This window comes from Odocoileus virginianus, chromosome 21 (assembly GCF_023699985.2).
Source record: "Odocoileus virginianus isolate 20LAN1187 ecotype Illinois chromosome 21, Ovbor_1.2, whole genome shotgun sequence".
Classification (NCBI taxonomy): Eukaryota; Metazoa; Chordata; class Mammalia; order Artiodactyla; family Cervidae; genus Odocoileus; species Odocoileus virginianus.
This window is the reverse complement of record NC_069694.1, coordinates 23695048-23712524: the sequence shown is the minus strand read 5'-3', so window position 1 is coordinate 23712524 and position 17477 is coordinate 23695048. Positions and strand designations below refer to the sequence as shown.

The 17477-nt window shown below is 38.7% G+C and overlaps 1 protein-coding gene across 3 annotated transcripts in view; it reads right to left on the bottom strand.

Annotated features, from left to right (window-relative positions):
• The window catches only part of KCNIP4 (potassium voltage-gated channel interacting protein 4), a 1244828-nt gene that overhangs the window by 536967 nt on the left and 690384 nt on the right, over window positions 1–17477 (bottom strand). Inside the window, exon 1 of one of the 3 annotated variants that reach the window (XM_070452099.1) lies at window positions 7011–7190. The exons of the other annotated variants lie outside the window; for them this stretch is intronic. Within the exon in view, the coding sequence (XP_070308200.1) occupies window positions 7011–7110 (100 nt within the window). The 5' untranslated portion in view covers window positions 7111–7190. Of the gene's footprint in view, window positions 1–7010; window positions 7191–17477 lie in introns of those variants that run through there. 3 annotated transcript variants of the gene reach the window in all.

The following is a 17477-nucleotide window of genomic DNA, read 5'->3' as shown; positions in this document are numbered from 1 at the left end:
CTTCCAAATATCCATCCATTGGCACCACTGAATGACTGTCAGGGGGTAATGACTCTTTACCACTAACATGCAGACAAGTCATCAAGGTGGAAATTATCTCAATTTATGGACAAGTCCCTCAGCCTGAGGATATTTTGTAAACAACTCTTATCATCTACATCTTAGAATCCTTGAACTTTAGAGTTATTGGTCCAGTAGCAAACTAATTAAGGAGTGCTATAATTTAGATAAATATTTGGTGGAACTTAGATTATGTTTTAAGTTTATTGTCTGAGCACAATAAATTAGATTTTTTCTCTGCAGAGAAGAGTCTGTCAAGATCAAGTCATTCAATAAGTACTTTACTCTTTCTGGGACTCAGTTTGTTCAACTATGAAATGATTGATTTGGAATTGGTAATTTCTAAAGGATTTCCCATTTTATGAAGCCTTTATACATCAGAGCTTCAATTATGTGATTTAGACATGTATCTTTCCTCCTTTTTCCCTCTTCCTCATTTTCCTTTTGTTCATTATCATAGCTGTGATTTTACGTAAAATGCCTCTACAAAGGAGTAGAAGTAAAACAAAAAATAAAAGTCAAATGTTTAAAAAGGAACTATTTTTAGGCATAGTTGTAAGGAGATTTACTTTATGTTATGGCCTTTATTTATCTGTGTAAACTTTATCTCATTTCTGAATATTTATCTACTATAGTCATTTTGAATGTCATTTGGATCAGTGCCACTATGAAGGTATTGGAACTAATCCAGGTTCCTTCCTTATTCCCCTGTGACCTTGAGCAAATTATTAATCACTCTGAATCTCCATTTTCTTCCATCTGCAAAACAGAAATAACACCTACAATCTCAATTGGTTGATAAGATACTTCAGGGCATAGTATATGTAATACTCCTCTCACCCTGTTTGTCCAACAGTGAATTCTCAACTCAGTTAAGCTTTCTTCTTTCCCTTGAACTCTGATCCCCATAGCTAGAACTATTTGGGTTCCTTCATGCTTTATACCTTGTGATAAAGGCTAGAGTATGTATTTTCATTGATGACCATCTTTTCAAGCCTAAAACCTCACTGAAGCTTGTGCTACACTAGAAATCAATGCTAGATGTACTTGATCCAAAATTCTACTGTGAATCATCTTACTACCTTTGTCTATGCTCCAAACAGTTCTTAGACTCCTTTATAAAAACAAAACAACAACAAAAACCCTTCTTGGATTCAGAGTCTCAGCTCTATACTATAACATCAGATACAGAGTTTTCTCCCTCACCAGCCCTCCTCTGTCCCATCTATTTCCAGAGTTCCCACCTGTCACCCTCAGACACACTAGATAGAAACTGGTCTCTGTCTAAGGATGAACACATATATCTACTTTCTTAATTTTTATCCCAGAGTTCACCTGAATCTCTCTTTGATTTGACTGAAATTTAATGCAAATTCACTTACAGTAAAACATTTTGCCTAGTTTATAAGGTAGAGGATTTATACTCTTCTCTCTGCTATACTTAGAATAGTTTAGACAGCAGGTCAGTGCAAACATTTTTGATTATTAAACAATGTTAGTGATTGAGATTGTCTCACATAGAGAATGTGTTCAAAAAAGTCTTATAGGAAGAGTTAGTGGATACTTAACACTTTCTCTTCTTCACCAAATATTTGCCATTGCATCATTCTGTAATGTCTGGGAGATTAAAATTATAGAATAGGATATAGAACCTGATGGCTTAAGTTTGAATTCCAGCTTTATGACCTACTGGCTGAGTAACCTTGAGCTGTTATTTAGTCTCTGAAGCTCTATTTTTTCATCTTTAAACTGAGAAAAGGACCAGGGTGAAGATTAAATAAGACTATCACCTACCTCAGGACTAGTGTGAGGATTAAATAAGATTATTAGTATACTAATAGTGATACTGTTTCTATACTATACTATAGAACACTTTAGTACACAGCTTAATAGTATATTGTGTCCAACTCAGGCCTTGCATTTTGGTAACCCCTAATAAAGCAAGATATTAATATTATTTATCATATTTCATTGTATGGATAAAATACGGATTACAGAGGTAAAGTTATAGCCCAGAATCCAATGACTATTAAGAGGTGAAGCAGTGATTAGAATCCAAGCAAAATAATTCTATACCCTCTGAGTAAATCTCTGAACATACTAAATCTCTTCTTCCAATAGTCCCTTTGTAGACATTAATGTTCTTGAAATATTAACTATAAAAGATCCTAAATAAGATCAAATTGTCTAAGTATTCTCTTTATTCCACCCCTAGATATTGTAAAAAAAATTATTTAAGCTTCCTAATATCTCTATAAATGATTTTCTCTTTCTTAAACATTCCAGTTTAGAAAGACCTTTCTGATAGTCCAAATACACACAGCTTTAACATTCCATTGCATTTGGAGAAGCAAAAATGCTAGGAGAATTTTAAGAGTCTGTAAATTTCCATTAAGCTATTTGAGATAGAAATTATAGCTCCCTCCCTATCGAGTCCTCATTAAAGATCATAGAATGGTCACAAAGTCAGTAGAGTTTGGAAAACCGGCCCAATTTATTGACAGACCCAGCAAACCCACACTTCTATCAACAACACAGGAAAATTAAGAAGTTGGGTTCTGAAAATTCATCTTTGAGTATATGGCTAAAGCCTTGTTTAGCTGTATTACAGTATCATGCTGCTGCTGCTGCTAAGTCGCTTCAGTCGTGGCCAACTCTGTGCGACCCCATAGACGGCAGCCCACCAGGCTCCCCCGTCCCTGGGATTCTCCAGGCAAGAACACTGGAGTGGGTTGCCACTTCCTTCTCCAATGCATGAAAGTGAAGTCGCTCAGTCGTGCCTGACTCTTAGCGACCTCATGGACTGCAGCCCACCAGGCTCCTCCGTCCATGGGATTTTCCAGGCAAGAGTACTGGAGTGGGCTGCCATTGCCTTCTCCGATTACAGTATCATAGATATCTGCTAAACAAAGTGAGCACCATCAACACGAAAGAAATCCTAGTGCATATTCTACAAAGGGCTTAGCAGTTGGTTTCTTTTTTGTCTTTTTATGAACGGAATTATAAATAAAAGATACTGTTTTTCAAGTCATGTGTGTTATTGTGCTTTTGTAAAATTTTGCCTTGTATCAAGGTTCGTAGTAGGAAGAAGGATGATTCTTTCTTAATTCAGTAACTACTTCAGCATGGTTTAATACATATTTGTGTGAAAAGTGAATAGTTTCACAACCCAGTGTTGCATACAGAAATAATGACATAGCTTTGCCATTGAAATTTTGATTCAATTTCTCCTTGGAACCTGTTAACAGAAAACCACTTTCATTTTTATAGCTGGAAAACAGGTAATTTACTCTTGTGAGGTTTTAGGAATATTCCAGACCAGCATAACTCTTGAGCTTTCCGAATTCTTCACTATGTAGAGAGAACCTGTGAATTCAAAACCCTGGCTGTGTGTGTCATCCTCAAAACTTTGCTCAAGGTAAAAAGATTATTTGCACACAAACTGCTCATGCTTAGGTGCTTCAGTCATGTCCGATTCTTTCCAACCCTATGCTTGCATGTTGACCTGGTATTAATATTTCTTTTTTTAAAAAAAGAAACACTGAACTTTGAATTGCAAAAAAAAAAAAAAAGAAAGAAAAGATCTGGACTATGAAACATTAATAAATTATAACATGATGTATTTATCTGTTGTTGCAAACCCATATAAGTTTTGAGAAACTCTATCACAAGGATGCCTAAAATAGCAGCCCCAAATGTCAAATTCTAGAGCTACAGGGAAGGACATTTCTCTCTTCTCCTGAAATGCAATGAAAATCTCCCTTGAGGTATGATGAATTAGCCCACTATGGAAGAGAAGGAAAGATGAGCCTAGTAGCAGCCCTGTCCCAAAGTGGGACATTAATACACATTTCATAAGAAAGAATACATGCTATATAAAAGATCAAATTTGAATTACCTGATAGACTTATAGAACTTTTGAAATGGAAATTTCCATGAAGATTATCAAGTCCAATTTTTTCATTTTAGACAACTGAAGAGGTAAAGTGTCTTACCCAAGTTTAGAAAGCAATGGAGTGGCAAAGGGAAAGTACGAGTCTGTAGTCCTACTAGTTTCATTTCCTCTTGCCAAAGAACGTTACCTGCTAAATGCAACTTTTTTGTTTGTAAATACATGCCATGCAGGAGATGAAAGTGACATGGGTTCAATCCCGGGGTCAGGAAGATCCCCTGGATTAGGAAATGGCAACCCACTCCAGTATTCTTGCTTGGAGAATCCCAAGGACAGAGGAGCCCAGCGGGCTACAGTCCATAGGGTCACAAAGAGTCATACAAGGTTGAAGCAATTTAGCACTTGCCATGAATCTATGTGTATATGTGTCTCTGCGTATCATCCATAGACTGGAAGAGAAGGACCCAGGACACCCATTCTACAGGCTTGTGCAAAGAAAGGGAGCTCAAAGTATTCAAAGATAAGCAAATACAAGTATTTCAGATTTTAATGTTATCAATTTATTTTGAAGTACATTTTTTTTCTATACATACTTAGGGCAAGATTACTACATTAGGCAAACACAGTATTATACATGCCCTTGAGAACATACTGCATACTGCACATTCAATAATACAAAAAACTACATTCTGGATGATGACTACACTATAAAACATTTGTAAGTTTAGATGAAAAGGTTTAATTGCTTAGGGAAAAAAATTTCAAAATCACCCTCATTGGAGTTTAACCCAGGTTCAAATTTTTCTATCTAGTACTCAAATTTCTTTACTAGGTCACTTGAGCAGACAGAAACAAGAAAGATGAAGGAATCATTATCCTCGGCTTAGATACATAAAATGATGGGGAGAAAGAGAACTCTTATTTGAAAATGAAATGAGCATCAGTGTTTGCTTTGAAAACAGCTTTAGAAAAATCTACGAAGATACTATTTTAAATGCTGTTGATCTTTCTTATTCACTAAAACTAGGTTGTAACTTTAAAGTGTGCACATTCAGAGCTACATATTCAAACTATATACAGTGAAATATAGCATATTCATGTGTTTGTTTGTTCTATATCTCCAGTAAGCAAACTATGCGGCCAACTTCAATAATGTTTTGAAGGTTTTCTGACTCTAGCTTTGACTTTGGAGATAAGTCTTAAACTTCACAATGGAAACCACTACTGCTCTTTCTTGGTCAGCTTATACATATTGAGTATAATCTGCCTTGATATGGTCATTAACATTTTACTAAAACCTGGAATTAAGATATGGGCTTATATTAAAGTTTATGAGAAAGCACAGTCTCTCCACAGTATTAGCACAATGTTGGCCTGGAAAATACTGATATTGTAAACTATAAAATACAAGATTGAAACTGTTCACACAAATTAGTACAGTTTGAAATATAACAAAGACTAGGGAAACAGTTTCATAAAGGGTAGCAGTCCTTAGAGGAAGGAAATGCATGTTATCATTTGGTTTGCACTCCTGAAACAAAAGCAGTCCTCGGGAGGTATCATCACAAAATGCCGAGTAACAGCTCTCAAAAAAAAGTGTTTTAAGAATGACCACAAATCATCCATGAAATCAGGTAAAAACGAAAGTCCCTCAGCAGAGCTAGAAATCCTGGCACTACTCTAAGGAACTGTCAGTCTCAGAGAGAATAAAAACCAGGGCATTAAAATGGGAGGTCCCAATCACATTTGCCAGGAAAATAACACACACTAAAAGGCAGAGAAGCCAAACCAAGTTATTGGTGTCACAACAATGCATTAGGTAAAGTCAATTTTAAATAGCAGTTACTACTTCCAGATTTTACAATTTCATCTTCTTCTTCACATGGTAAATATTGCCACCCGAGAGGGCTTTCAAAAAGCATTCCGTAAACTTTAAAACCACTTTAACAATCCCTACTTTGTACCATCTCCCCCCTCCAAGCAGTTACCAGATGTAGGCTTCTATAACCTACATCAGAGTGACACATTTACTATAATTTGACGTTTGCTGTTTGTAAAGGCAGCTTTATTTATGTCGCACGTGGCAGTCGTTCTCTGGGGGACCAGATCAGCTGTGAATGTAAATATATTTACAAATATCTGCATTTTTTATTCAAGTTTAAAATTTGAAGCAAAATGCATATCAAGCACAAATACGTCAACCATCACCTAGGGATGCTTTTAAAAATTGCTCTGACAACTTTATAGAAATAATAACTGGCTGTATGCAAAAAACTCTGTGTGTTCTGCACAGTAAGCAAATAATAATTTGAATTTACTCAGATTCTCAAAGAAACATCAAATTAAGGACAAGATACAGGCAAATACACACCTTAGTTTTTTAAAGAAACGAGTGGATTGTTAAGGAGAATAGGGGAGTGAGCATCTGATGAACGTAAACAGCAACACTTGAAAAACAATTGGCTCTTTGGAATCTATGTTAAACTCTTGAGTTGGGGACTCTGCCCTTTAGAGTCTCCGTTGGGATGGAAAATAGGTAATGTTATAAATACCGCTTGAGACAACCTTATAAAAACCTTGTCATTCTTAGGCTCCAATCTTAAACTGTAAGAAATTATAATCAATGTATAACCATCTCCATTTGATGAATGCATTTACACAGCAAGAAACAAGTGGACCACACAATATATCCAAATAAAATTTGCTTATACAATAAAAGGGGATATTAGATAAAGTGAAATAACATCAATATGGACTAAATGCTCTCAATACAAGCAGATATACCGATTATAAACATTTTATCTCAGTTTAAGTGCTAACATTCGGACCCAAAGTGTTTCTCATAGTTTTAACGTTCTTTTGCTCTGAAAACGTTACTGAAACTTACCAAAAAAGTTTATTTTATTCATCTTTCCTACCCTGAAAAACCCACCTCTCCTCAAGTCCACCCCGGAGTAACGTTTCTCTGATCTCATCCCAGGTGCCTCTTATGCTCCCTCAAGAAAATTTTATTGCAAAACAGAGAATTTTTAGAAGTCACTAAAAAGCACTCCCTTACCTTCTAAACCTGCTTCAATCAGCCCAAACTGTTCCAATATTTTAACAAAAAGCACAATGACGATCAGAACTGCTATCATCTCAAGCCCTTCCAAGTTCATGGTCAGCTAGGTCATGGTCCGACCACAGCTACTGGGAAGTGCTCCGCTGCCTGGCTCTCTTTGTAAAGCCATTAAACTACATTAAGAAGGCTACTGCCAGAGAAGGGGAGGAGAGCTAGAGAGAGAGGGAGAGAGAGGGAGAGAGCGCGCAAGGAGACGACGAGATGGAGAGAGGGCGTGAATGAGAGAAAATGCATTCATCCTGTCTACTGTGGCAGAGGCCAGAAGTGGCAGCCGGATAAAGTCGGGCCTGTCGGAATGATCGGCTTCCTCTTTATCACTCTTACACAGAAAGACAGCCACGCATGGAGTAAGGCGCAGATCAATCGAAGACCCGAGAGGTTACCAGGAAGGTCCCCAGAAAACAGGACGCCCGGCAGTGATGGCTCCGCAGCCCCGGGACCAGCGCGCCCCGCGCCGCCGCTGCCGCCAGTGGCTTTGTTGGGCTGGTCAGTTGCCTTGGAAACGGAAACTAACCAGGGGCTGGACTCCCGCTGCAGACAGGGACCAGAGCATCGAATTTGAAATAAGAACCATCTGAAAATGCCGAGAGGGGCGAAGTGACAGCTTCGATTCAGCTGCTTCAGAAAGCCTGTTTACTAGTCAGGAAAAGCGAAGTGTGTATTTTGTCCCAACTAGCTGAGCGCGGAGAGAAATGAGGCTTAAGGGTCTCCTGCAATACTGACTTTATTCTTTCAGTGAGTTGCCTTATCCTGGGGCTCTGTGTGAGTCACTGTGAACTAATATTGCGGTTTGAGTGGTAATCATCACATCGTTTCAAAGCATGGGTATTTTAAACTAGTAAGTATTCTTAATATTTGTAAATCCTAGAGTTTAGAGTTACCTTACTCATTAGCTCATTGACAATAAACCAAAATATATAGTTATGTTTATTTTTTTCATTGTGTACCTTCTATGCTTGTCTGTATGTTTTAAATTGATTTGAGTAAATCTTGAGCCAGAGAAAGTTTAAGAACATTCAATCAGAAACAAAATTTTTTTGGAGTCTCTGGCTCTAACTTACACAACCATTTCGTGTTTGTGTCTCCTCGATTACTGACCGAATAGATCAAGTCCACATTAAAATACAGAATTAAAAAAAAAAAAAAACCCACAACATGAGTTAGAAAGCATGTCATAAACACAATTAATTCAAGTCTCCTGTTTCGGAGATGAGCAAACTTAGGAGAAAGAAAGAAGAAGAAACATCAGGCAAAGGCAGGGCAGGGTAGCTTTTGAAGAAATAGAGCAAAATGATTTGGAGGAGGGACTCCAGAGCCTGACTTTCTGTATTCAGGTCTGACCACTTACTAGCTGTGTGATCTTGGGTAAGTTATTTAACATCTCCATGCCTTAACATCCTCATCTGTAAAAGGGGGCATGGGAATAGCACTAGGTTCATTGGACCCTTGAGGGAATTAATGAGTAATAGTGTTAGGACAGATTAAGAGCTCAGTCACTACTAGCTCTTGTTTTTATCACAAGTCTCTCTATACTTATGCATACCACGAAGAGCTGGCAGGGCAATTACCCTGAGATACAACTCTCATTTTATCATATGTGTGTGTATGCTAAGTCACTTCGTTGGGCCTGACTCTTTGAGAGCCCATGATCAGTAGCCTGTCAGGCTTCTCTCTGTTCATGGGATTCTCCAGGTAAGAATACTGGAGTCAGTTGCCTATTCCCTTCCTCAGGGAATTTTTGGGACTCAGGAATTGAACTTGCATCTCATTATGTCTTCTTCATTGGCAGGTGAGTTTTTTTACTGCTGAGCTACATGGGAAGTTCCAAACCTCCCATGACTCCCCATCTGCCTACTGAATAAAGTCTGTGATCCTTGGAGCACCATCTTGGTCTCTACGTGATCTGGTACCAGCTTGAGGATTGTACCTCATTGGCCTTCTGTCCATTCACTCTACCTGATAGCTCAGCTTCCTTCCTCCAAACTCATTCTATGCTTCTCCACATCCAGGCTTTGTTAAAAAAAAAAAAAAAAAAATTCATGTATTTGGAAAATCCTTTCCACACCAACTCTGCCTGTCAGGCTCCTAAAACTCTTCCATGAAACTTCTCCAAGCAGAACTGAAAGAACTCTCTTCCTCTTTTTGTGTTTTTATAGTACTTTTTTCTCTCTCTCTCCTGCAGTATGTTATATTATAGTCACTTGGGTGAACACCTTCACAAATTAAGGGTAAGTTTTTAGAAGGCATAAATCACGTCTTTGTTATCTTTAAGCTCCCCACATGCCTCCATGGAGGGCACATCATACATACTTCATTGATCTGCAGTATAGATACTTGTTGGATAACAATAGTCTCCACTAATTATGTAATTACCACATACCAGATGCTTTATGTATTTTGCTTTTCCTTCTTAGTCACTCTGAAAATAGATATAATCAGATGAAATTTACAGAGGAACACTGCACCAACTAGAATTTAAATAACAGGCACAAGGTCATTCTGCTGTTGAGTGATGGGACCAAGATTCAAACTCTGATTTGTCCAACTCAAAATCCATTATTTCTTCTCATTATTCCACACAGCTTTAAATGATTTAAAAAGCCAAACATTGACACAAGTACTTATCAGCCTAGGAATGAATGATACACCCAAAATGATCCTCCCAAACTGTTTTGTGGCATTCTAACTAATCCATTAATCCCCATAACTTTGCAACATGAGAAGTTTTCAAACTAGTATTTAACTGAATCCATGATGCTTCCTTCCTGCTCATTCACAGGATTATTATTACTTACTTAAACACACATAACCTGTGGTCTCCAGATGGGGTTTTCTGCCCTGGGGAACTCTGTAGTGCCCTTCAATTTGCCCTATAAATATAATTCAATGATTACTCTTTTATGTTCACAATTAAAATTGATGTCTAGGCAATAAAAGCAAAAATAAATAAATGTAACTACATAAATTTAAAAAGCTGGGTAGTAAAAAAAGAAGTCAACAAAATAAAAAGGCAACTTGTGGAATGCGAAAAATATTTGCAAACTATGTATCTAATTCTGGGTGGAAATATCACTCTGTTGATTTGTGAGCTATAAATGTTCACCTTTTAAAAATATAATTTAAAATATATATCTAATAAGGGGTTAATATCCAAAATATATGAGGAACTCATGAAACTCAATAGCAGAAAAAGGCAAATAACTTGATTTATAAATGTGCATAGGTCCTGAATAGACACTTTTCCAACATAACATACAAGTGGCCAGCAGGTTATGAATAGGTGAACATCATTAATCATGAGGGAAATGCCAGTCAAAACCTTAATGAGATACCACTTCACACCTGTTAGGAGAGCTATTATCAAAAAAATAAAAGATAAATATTAGCAAGGATAAGGAGAAAGGGTAATTTTTTGCACTGTAAATTGGTACCATCATTGGGGAAACATTATGAAGGTTGTTCAAAAATTAAAAATAGTTGTCACCTAATTTAGAAATATATACTGAGTATATATATTTGAAGTAAATGAACTCAGTACTTTGAAAAGTTTCCTGCACTTTCATGTTCATTACTCACAACAGCCAAGATATGGAAATAACCTAAGTGCCTGTCAGTGGATAAATGGATAAAGAAATCATGATACACACACACACACACACACGAATATTATTCTGCCTTGAAAAAGAAGGTAATCCTGACACTTGTGACAACATGGATGAACCTAAAGGACATTATATTAAGAAAAATAAGCTAGAAAAAACACAAATACTGCATGATCTCACTTAAATGTGGAATCTAAGAAAGCTGAATTTGCAGAAGCTAATTGTAGTTACCAGGGGTGGGAAGGTGGGGCAGATGTTGGTCAAAGCATATGAAGTTGCAGTTATGTAGGATGAATAAATTCCAGATATTTAATGCATAGCATGATGACTATAGTTAATAATACTATATTGTATATTTGAAATTTGCTAAGACAGTAGATTTTTGGTGCTCTAATGACAAAAAAAGGGTAACTATGTAAGGAGACATGTATGTTAATTAGCTTGACTGCAGTAATCATTGCACTATGTATATGAAAATATTATCCATATTGCACATTTAAATATATATAATTTTATGAAAATAAAATAAAATTGATGTTCCTGGACTGAGAACTGTGTATAGGTACTATGCTAGTGAAAAGTGCTAGAATAAGGATCTGTCCACTAGGTCTGGGTATTATAGTGATGGGTTCCTTTGGACCTGAATTGTTCTTCCCAGTGCAGATGTTTGGAAGATTCTCCTGTAGCTCAGTCAGTAAAGAATTCACCTGCAATGTAGGAGTCTGCGTGCAGACTGCCTGGATCCCTGGGTTGGGAAGATCCCCTGGAGAAGGAAAAGGCAACCCACTCCAGTAGTCTTGCCAGGGAAATCCCATGGACAGAGGAGCCTGATGGTAATAGTCCTTGGGGTTGCAAAAGAGTTAGACATGACTCAGTGACTAAACCACCACCCCCGGCCCCAGGGGGAAAGGATAAAGTGCAGATGTTTACCACAGACTGTTTGGCTCATAAGCTCAGGACTTTGCCCTTGCTGTTCCCTCTAATAATGCTTATTCCCAGAATGCTCTGTGAGTTTTTTTAGGTCTTAGCTTTTAAGCCCCAAGACAGAGGCCTTTGTTAACCACAACATCCCCTGGAATCACTACTCCTTGAACAAGTGCTCTTTTCCTCCAAAGCATCATCACCACTTGATAGGTATATCTGTTTACCTATTTATAGAATATCTCCTCCTGTTAGAATACAACCTCCTATCTATGAAGGCAGAGATTTTTATCCATCTTGTTCACTGGGATATCCCTTGAACTTAGCATAGTGCCTGGCACATAAGAGGATGCATGTGTGCTAAGTCACTTCAGTTGTGTCTGATTCTTCATGAGCCTATGGACTGTAGGCCACCAGGTTCTTCTGTTTGTGGGATTCTCCAGGCAAGAATACTGGAGTGGGTTACCATGCCCTCCTCCAGGGATCTTCCCAACCCAGGAATCAAAGCCATGTCTCTTACATCTCCTGCATTGGCAGGCAGATTCTCTACCACTAGATCCAGCTGGGAAGCCCTCATAAGAGGCAATGACTAACTTTTGAATGAATACTGTAGCTAACACTCTCACCTTCCCTAAAAGCCACCTGCTCTCTCACTGATCTTCCAAAGCCCCACTTCCTATTATCTAGAGAGCAAAGTCCACCTGGCGATCCTTGCAAGGTTTCTGCACGCTCCCTCTCAGTGCTACTACAGCGTGGCGTTCCTGGCATCTCTCCTTAAGGGGAGCCTTAAGCCTGTACATTCAAATGTCTTGGCTGTGTTCTTTTCTCAGTAACATTTGCATTTCCTGATGATGTGACCGAGGAAAGCAATACAAGGAAGGCATCAGAGGTCTCTCTGTGCAAAATACCTGTACCCATTGGTATGGAGGGTGAGAAGACCCTGGTATGGCTTCCACTCCCATCCTTTGATTGCAGCTGGAAGGACACTGAAGTCTAAATGGGAAAAGTGGCTTGGTCAGTAACTCTTAACTTCGAGTCATGGGTTGGACTCAAATTAAAACATTAATGCAGTGTATTTTCTTTCAATAGTGCCTGGCCTTCTCTTTTAGAAGAGAAATACTAGAGTAATCAGGTGGCACTAGTGGTAAAGGACTGCCAACGAGGGAGACATACGAGACGTGGGTTGAATCCCTGGATTAGGAAGATCCCCGGGAGGAGGGCACGGAAACCCACTCCAGCTTTCTTGCCTGGAGAATTCCATGGACAGAGGAGCCTGGTGGGCTAGTGTCCATGTGGTTGCAGAGAGTTGGACATGACTAAAAAGACCACGCACCCATGCAGAGTAATCAGTATAAAGAAGGGACCTGGACACAGACTCCGGAACTTTTACCCCATTCAAGGGACTTCAACTTTCTAAACCTCAGTTTGCTGGTCTTCAAAATGGAGCCAATATACCTCTCTTGGGGGTGTTATGGCGATCAGGTACAATAATATTTGTGAATGATACCTAGGCTCATGGAGCACATAATTTGCCAAACACAGGGCTAAGCACAATGACTGTCCCACCCTCCAAACCACTCTGAAGAAGATAAAGATTTTTATTCTCACCATACAGATGAAGAAGTGGAGGCCTGGGAGGAGTAAGTAAATTGCCTGATGTCCCAAAGCATCAAAGGCCAGTCGGGCTGACAGCTGTCACTGACAGTGGCCAAATATACACTAAGCACTTGATACAAACATGCTTTCCTTCATTAACATACAAACTCCACAGGGAAAAGTAACCAACACTTCACTGTGACTTTTTAAAGATGGCTTATCCTTTCTGGCTTGATGTGACTTTAGATGAAGGAAAGTTCTGTCCCCCTGCCCTGGGGGTGGGTGGAGGGGAAGGATGAGCATGAGGTAGTGGTGAAAGAAAGGGGGTGCTGTTATGATTATTTACCAAAGCTTTACTTGGATGGGGAATACTTGAAGTACTTTTAAGAAGTTAATGAGGAGGGTGAGAGGCAGGTCTGGGTTTCTGCTTAAAAGAAGCATCAACAAAGAAACTTTGGGGAGTCGCTCAGGCTCTGCTGCCTCTAGGGTTCCTTGGCCCATCCCCAGAAAAAGGAGCACGCTTAATTAGAGACACTCTTACTCTTGCACTTCAGGGCATATCCTTAAAGTGCTGTTTGTTCAAAATCATCAGTTACTGGCAGGAATGAACCCATTTCTGCTTCGTTTTGGGCAATATGGCTTTTGGAAGGAAAACAATGTTTCCTTCCTAAATGAGAGATGAGGCTGCCCTTTGATGAACTGAGGCAGGGGGCAGGGAACAAAAGGATTCTAGTTATGTGTATCTGTGCCTTTTTGATTCCAAGTTGGGGATGATATTAAATGGGATGAGGTGGGAGGAGTGGAAGAACTTTCTCTAGATCCTACTCTTAGAGTCTCAGTTAGTTAGTCTGGTCAAAAACTAAACTTCATTTCAGCTATTTCCAATTATTCACCATTTATTCACTTGTTAGCTTTATGGTCCAGGTACTATACAAGGTGGTATGGGTAATAAAACCTTTCTTCAGTCTTTGCAAAGCTTTAAATCGATTAAAATGAAATTTAGCTGATAGTAGCTAATATTTTTAGGATAATCAGTATTCGACAGATAAGCACTTTACATGAATTCTTTCACTGCATCCTCATGTAAACCCTATGGGTAGATGCCATTACCTCCATTGTACAATGTGAAATTGAGGACAGAGGGCTTAGTAGATGACATCAGGAAATAGCCAACCCAGGATTTAAAATCAGGTCTGACTCCAGAGATCATGATCAGATAGTATTTTAGAGGCACAGCTGCATCTGGTGCTAGCCTTTAAGGAAAGTACCATAAGAGTGGAAAGTCCCACTCAGGTTTGATGGCAGAGGTAGGAAGGAGAATGCAACCAAGATCAACTTCATTGCATTGGGCTTATACCGTATAAACATTAAGAAAGTAGCATTTTTTCTTCATAGCAAGGGCAGTCTGAATTATATGATTGGTGGAGAATGAGGCTAGTCTTCCCAGAGAATTTGACCAGAGCCTGGAAAATACTCTAAGCCAGCTAAATCAGTTGCACTTACACCTCATGAAGTTTCTTCCCTTATTTTCAGGCCATCTCCCATTGTGACACATGAAATGAGCATCAGTGGCCTGCTTCTTCTACTTCCTCCCTCTTCTTTGATAATTACTTAAACCAAGAGAATCCTGCCTGAATTGAGTGAACAATTCATGATTATTTGAATGATTGTGTGAACACTAAGATTGAGTGAACAAAGGAGGATATTTGGCCCTTAAAAATGAATTGAAATATAACTAAGCAGCAATGCATCACATGAGAAACGTGTCTTGGTATAATGCGAAAAAATAAACACATTTATGGAAGTGGCAGGATGATGCAGAGATTAGGAACATACTTGGATTCAAATCACCCTTCTGCTACATTAAAGCTTCCTGACTTTGGGCAGGTTGCTCAGATGATTCATATAAAGCACTCAAAACAGACTGTCACATAGTAGATGCTCAATAACTGGTACCTGTTACTGTAATTAATTATTGAGCCCATTTCTATACATCAAGTACTGTGCTCATTGCTTTACATGAATTATCTCAATAAATCCAAATAACTCAATTAGTTAAATACTGTTATTATTCCCAGTCACCACATTGATAAGAAAGAGTAGGGTATCTTCAACTGATTTGGGATTCTAAAATGAACACATTGCTTATACCCACCTATCAAATTTACCATCATCTTCACCACAAGTGACATGAGAATATTCATTTATAATGACATGACTTTTAAATCATTCTTAAATAAAGAAAAAAACAACAGAAATCTAGCTTTCCCTGTTGCAAAGGAAAATACAGGTAAATAGCATTGAAGTAACTTTTCTGGGCACTGGTTTTTGAGAACATGTTAGTCACTTTCCATTCTAGAATATTCCACAGAATGAAAAGATATGATGAGGTGTTAGTATGGCATCAGACTACACAGACTCAGGTTCAACTGGATTTTTAGAGTCCTGCTTCTGCCGAGGAAATTCATCTCCAAGGACATATTCCACTGTCCCACCAGTCTCATAGCCTGACCTACGCATCACACTCACATCCCATGAATAGACAATGTCCTGATGGTAAGCGACTTCCCTGGTGGCTCACTTGGTAAAGAATCTGCCTGCAGTGTGGGAGATTGAACATTGGTGCAGTCCCTGGGTTGGGAAGATCCCCTGGAGGAGGCCATGGCAACCCACTCCAGTATTCTTCCTGGAGAATCCCCATAAACAGAGGAGGCTTGTGGGCTACAGTCCGTGGGGTCGCAAAGAGCCAGACACGACTAAGAGACTAGACACAGCGCAACACAAGAGACCAACACTGCACCCGGCTTCGTCAGGCAACCTTGTCCTTGGGATAAATAGCAAAGGCAATCTCAGTGGATGAAGGTAGTTAAACAGAGGAACAACAGGCAGTGACTCAGACACACTTTGAAGCTATATTTTAGGGCATCCTTACAGGACTGAAGATAAATGGGAAGAACTGTAAATAGTAGCAATATTATCCAGGACTGGCAAGAGAGAAGAAAAACTGGTATACATATATATTAACTGGCAGTGCTCAAAATCTGGAGTGCATCAGAATTACCTTGAGATCTTCAAAGTGAATCTTCAGACCTCCCCAGAGATTCTGATTTAGTAGGTCTCAGATAGAGCTCATGAATCCTTATTTTTTTTTTATCAAACATTTCAGTGATTCTAATGCAGGACTTCTCTGGACCACACCATGAGAAACACTGCATTAATCTGCTCAAACAATCTTATCCAGTAAGTAACATAGCCTTCAGGGAGACATTTCCCCAGCTTACTAAAAACTAGCTGAGAGTCACACATTTTAAAACTTGACAGGGTTAAGAATAGATAGGGGCTCCATCAGTTTCTCAAACTTCTCTAGAAAGCCTTTTTTTTCCTACTAGAAGTAAGATATTTTTAAATCATTTGTGACTAGATACAGCTTTCCATACCATATTGTCAAGGAATTTTTTGGTGATTTATCCCCAGCCTCCATCACAACTTCTTTCACTAAAAAGCTTCAGGTGCAAACTTCAGTAGAGACAAGACTGTAAACAATTACACACTTCTCTGCATTGCTACAGATCCTAGCTTCCATCTTGAATCTATCTCAACAGCATCTTCTTTTTTAGCTCTAAATGTAGTCACTTAGATGAGGGACAACACTGATATGCAGCCATCTCAATAATCAAGCAAAGTGAAGTAAATAGCAACTGATGGATGCCAATGTTCAGAAGTGTGAAGCTGATTTAGATAAAGTAGACATTTCAGTTTGAGATCTAATAAAACACAAAACAGCAGTCACATGGAGCCTTTTCCCATTACTCTGCTGGGGATAATCTTTATCTAAATCAATACTATAAAAGTAACAAAAGGCACAAAGTTGTCTGCTGCATAATTCATTTATTATGAAATTACATAAGACCCAAATAATTGAAACAGGATTATTTATGTGATCATTAAACCCAAGGCAATTTCTACAGATTTTTGGTCCTCTTTAATGGAAATCTTAGTCACAGATATATATCTAGCCAGGTTTCATTACAAATATTGTTACTTCCAACTAAGTATTCCTCATTACAGTTGACATGCTGTACTTCCTTACTGTGAACCAGTGAAGTTGCTCAGTTGTGTCTGACTCTTTGCGATCCCATGGACTGTAGCCTACCAGGCTCCTTCATCCACAGAATTTTCCAGGCAAGAGTACTGAAGTGGGTTGCCATTTCCTTCTCCGGGAGATCTTTCCGACCCAGGGATTGAACCCAGGTCTCTGCATTGCAGGCAGACGCTTTACTCTCTG